Source organism: Alosa sapidissima, chromosome 21, assembly GCF_018492685.1.
Source record: "Alosa sapidissima isolate fAloSap1 chromosome 21, fAloSap1.pri, whole genome shotgun sequence".
Taxonomy (NCBI): Eukaryota; Metazoa; Chordata; class Actinopteri; order Clupeiformes; family Clupeidae; genus Alosa; species Alosa sapidissima.
In genome coordinates, this window is record NC_055977.1 from 1,929,233 (window position 1) to 1,934,232 (window position 5,000).

At 43.1% G+C, this 5,000-nt stretch overlaps 1 protein-coding gene across 1 annotated transcript in view; it reads left to right on the forward strand.

Annotated features, from left to right (window-relative positions):
* The window catches only part of necab1 (N-terminal EF-hand calcium binding protein 1), a 50,916-nt gene that overhangs the window by 36,636 nt on the left and 9,280 nt on the right, over nucleotides 1–5,000 (forward strand). The window contains exon 7 of the mRNA XM_042077446.1: nucleotides 1,892–1,945. Within this exon, the coding sequence (XP_041933380.1) occupies nucleotides 1,892–1,945 (54 nt within the window). The remainder of the gene's footprint in view (nucleotides 1–1,891; nucleotides 1,946–5,000) is intronic.

A 5,000-nucleotide genomic window follows, 5' to 3' on the forward strand; every position in this document is an offset into this window, starting at 1 on the left:
ATGGAGAGAGAGAGATGGAGAGAGAGATGAAGAGAGAGAGATGGAGAGAGAGAGAGATGGAGAGAGAGATGGAGAGAGATGGAGAGAGAGAGAGGGAGAGAGAGAGAGAGATGGAGAGAGAGATGGAGAGAGATGGAGAGAGAGATGGAGAGAGATAGAGAGAGAGAGAGAGAGATGGAGAGAGGTGGAGAGAGAGAGACTGGACCCAAAGACAGAGATTGGCCAGAGTTTTGTGCAAATAATTGGGACTTGATGAAAGGGGGGCACGTGGGTCAGCACCAGTCCACTGGAGCTCAATCACGCTCCTCTCAGCTGCTGTGGTCAGCCAAGGAACGCCATCTCCCTGCACACACACACACACACATAGGAACGCCATATCCCTGCAGACACGAGGCAGTCCAGACAGGAACGCCATCTCCCTGCACACACACACACACACATAGGAACGCCATATCCCTGCAGACACGAGGCAGTCCAGACAGGAATGCCATCTCCCTGCACATACACACACACACATATGAACGTCATCTCCCTGCAGACACGAGGCAGTCCAGACAGGTCAGGGCTGTGATTCCCTGATGGTGGAACAAGCTGCCAAATTATATCAGAGTAGAGTCTGGGCACACACACACACAGACACACACACACACACACACACACACACACACACACACACACACACACACACACACACACACACACACACACACAATAGAGTCTGGGCACACACACACACACACAGACACACACACACACACACACACACACACACACACACACACAGTAGAGTCTGGGCACACACACAAGCACACACACACACACACACACACACACACACACACACACACACACACACACACACTTATTAGCCAAAGTCACAAGGTCAGTTCCCGCTCAGAACTCTCACACACGCCCCTGTGTCCACGGTAATGGAGGTTGCCATGGAGATTTGTCTGCAGTAGACATTGTCGACTGGGCTTAGATACTGCATGTCACATTTATGGCAAACTGGTCAAGTGTATTTAAACATCTGTCTCAAACAACATGTCCAACTGCTCAAGTGTATTTAAACATCTGCCTCAAACAACGTGTCCAAACTGCTCAAGTGTATTTAAACATCTATCTCAAACAACGCGTCCAAACTGGTCAAGTGTATTTAAACATCTCAAACAATGTGTCCAAACTGGTCAGGAGTATTTAAACATCTGTCTCAAACAACGCGTCCAAACTGGCCAAGTGAATTTAAACATCTGTCTCAAACAACGTGTCCAAAATGGTCAACTGGTCAAATGTATTTAAGCATCTGTCCAAACTGGTCAAGTGTATTTAAACATCTGTCTCAAACAACGCGTCCAAACTGGTCAAGTGTATTTAAACATCTGTCTCAAACAACGTGTCCAAACTTTAACTTTCTGTTGGATCTTTCAGCTTCCGTTCCTCTCCTTTACACATCTCTCCTCTCTCTCTCTCTCTCTCTCTTTCTCTTTCTCTTGCTCTTTCTCTCTTTCTCTTTCCCCCTCTCTCTCTCTCTCTCTCTCTCTCTTTCTTTTTCCCCACTCTCTCTCTTGCTCTCTCTCACAAACCTCCCTCTCTCATATCTCTCTCTCTATTTCCGGTCCATGCTGTTGTTGTTACCCTGCTATTTTAATGATGTGATCTGATGTGTCTTGAAGTGTGTAATTTGATGACAGGGCTTTGATGACTTCTTCCTGTCAACTTGACCAGAGGCCTGGCTGGCCAATCTGACAAGGCTGGCTCACTTTTAGGCTAGACTCAGACCAGTTTGACTCCAGTTTGACTCCAGTTTGAAGTCAGTCTGAAGCCAGAAGTTGTGTTGAGAGCCTGTTGTGACGGGCGGCCATGTTTGTTTGTTTGTTTGTTTGTCCCCCAGGAGCTGCGTCTGGAACCTGTGGAGGAGGAGGTGATGGGGGGTACCACCAAATCAGTGAGTGACCAACTTACTAACTAATCAATTAACTAATCAACTAACTTACTAACTAACTAACTAACTGATTGACTAATTAACGAATCAACTAACTGACTAACTAATCAACTAACTAACTAAACAAACAACTGACTAATTTACTAATCAACTAACTAACTAACTACCCAACTAACCAATTAACCCAAAACACTGTGTCATAAGTGGTCAGTGATCTTTGGTGTGGACAGGGGATACTCCAGGACACTGGGTTGTCAGTTCACCACCAAGGCCATCACCATGTGTCTCTAGTCTAGTCAGCCTCACACAGGAGGGGATGTGTCTCTAGTCAGCCTGGAGACCATGGAGCAAATTTTCGCCTGAGATAGGGAACCAATCACAGAACAGGGGGGAAAGCAAGACGATGATGAGCTATGCACAGACGCATTTGATAGACATCCGTGGCACCCAATAAACGGATCTGGGCATTTTTTTCAAATACGAGAAAATGAACGTTTGGTTCCCAGACCACGTCTCATTGAGAAGTGGTGGCGCTAGCCAGGCTAGAGGGATGTGTCTTTAGTCACACAGGAGGGTGTTTGTGGTGCAATTATAAATAACCATCTCAGCACCATAAAACGTGTCCACCCCCATGGAGGTTTATTCAGTGGAGGGCATACTTATAACCCACATCACATCAATCACTGAACATGACAGGCTGCACACACACACACACACACACACACACACACACACACACACACAAAGAACACAAACATACACACACACACACAAAGAACACAAACACACACATACACACACACAAAGAACACAAACACACACACACACACACACAAAGAACACAAACACACACACACACACACAGAACACAAACACAAACACACATCTTACGCCTTTCTTATTTAACAGCCCACCAGCCATAGCCTGTTGTCAAGGAAACAGTGCAGAGGCAGCAAACTTGTTCTTGAGATGCTCTCTTTTCTCTTTACACTCTCTCTTTCTCTCTCTCTCTCTCTCTTGTGATCTCTTTATCTCTCTCTCTCTCTCTCTCTCTCTCTTGTGATCTCTTTATCTCTCTCTCTCTCTCTCTCTCTCTCTCGCTCTCTCTCACTCTCTAGTGATCTCTCTCTCTCTCTTGTGATCTCTTTATCTCTCTCTCTCTCTCTCTCTCTCTCTCTTGTGATCTCTTTATCTCTCTCTCTCTCTCTCTCTCTCTCGCTCTCTCTCACTCTCTAGTGATCTCTCTCTCTCTCTTGTGATCTCTTTATCTCTCTCTCTCTCTCTCTCTCTCTCTCTCTCTCGCTCTCTAGTGATCTCTCTCTCTCTCTCTTGTAATCTCTTTATCTCTCTCTATCATTCTCTCTCTGGTCATCTCTCTACAACTCTATCTCTCTCTAGTCATCTCTCTCTGTCACTCTATCTCTCTTGGTTTGCTCTCTGTTGCTCTGTCACTCTCTTCTCTTGTTTCTCTCATTCTCTCTCTCTCTCTCTCTCTCTCTCTCTCTCTCTCTCTTGTCTTCTGTCTCTACTGCATCTTGTGTCTCATCTCTCTCTTGTTCTGTTTCATTTTTTGTGTCTCTGATTTGTCTCTTTCTCCTTCCCTCTCTCTCTCTCTCTCTCTCTCTCTCCCCCCCTCTCTCTCTCTCCCTCTCTCTCTCTCTCCCTCTCTCCCTCTCTCCCTCTCTCTCTCAATTTCAATTTCAATTTTCAATTTCAATTTTCAATGGAGCTTTATTGGCATTACTCAATGAAGCAGTGTTGCCAAAGCAAACAAATAACAAAACAACACAGATACAATATCTGTTTAAAAAAATACAAATAATAATAATAATAATAATAATAATAATAATAATAATAATAATAATAGTAATAATAATAAAAACAAAATGATAATAATTAAAAAGAGAGAATAATAAATGTATAATGATACAGTATTACTATACATAGTGTATGAGTATACTGTATATTTATATATTTATCAATGTGTATTGATTATTGGTATAAAGCAAAGCATGTCACAATATGGGTCACTCACTTCCTCGATTGATGACATGTTAACAGGTAATGTGCAGCGAGTTTTACACAACTTGTATGCTCTCCCAACAAGTATGGGAGCTTGTCTACATTTTCTAATAGTTCAAATTGAGGTATAATTTGGCTGAATTGAAGGAAATATTGGTTCCTGACTGTGCTGAATTTACTGCATTCAGTGAGGAAGTGTTTTTCATCTTCTACTACTCCCTCACTGCACTGCAAACACAACCTTTCCTCCCTAGGAAGCCAGGTTTGCCTGTGTCTTCCAATTTCTAAGGCCAGGGAGTGTTCACTTAATCTATAAGTAGCGTGTTAGTAATTTTCTTTGTATGTACTCTGTAATTTCTTTTAAATAAGATGCAAATTCATAATTGGTTTTGATTTTTTGGAAACATTTCAATTTGTTGGATTGTTCAATATTGTTTAGCCAATATTCGTAGTACTCATCTTGTGTAGTTTTTTCAATGAATTTTAGTTTTGCCTGCATAATGTCCATTACATTTAGGTCATATTTTGCTGTTAGGTGTTGAACAGGATCACTCTCTGGATAATGTCCATTAGATTTAGGTCATATTTTGCTGTTAGGTGTTGAACAGGGTCACTCTCTGGATAATGTCCATTATATTTAGGTCATATTTTGCTGTTAGGTGTTGAACAGGGTCACTCTCTGGGTAATGTCCATCAGATTTAGGTCATATGTTGCTGTTAGGTGTTGAGCAGGGTCACTCTCTGGATAATGTCCATTAGATTTGGGTCATATGTTGCTGTTAGGTGTTGAGCAGGGTCATATGTTGCTGTTAGGCGTTGAGCAGGGTCATATGTTGCTGTTAGGCGTTGAGCAGGGTCATATGTTGCTGTTAGGCGTTGAGCAGGGTCACATGTTGCTGTTAGGTGTTGAGCAGGGTCACATGTTGCTGTTAGGCGTTGAGCAGGGTCACATGTTGCTGTTAGGGTTAGGGTTAGGGTCATATGTTGCTGTTAGGTGTTGAGCAGGGTCACATGTTGCTGTTAGGGTTAGGGTTAG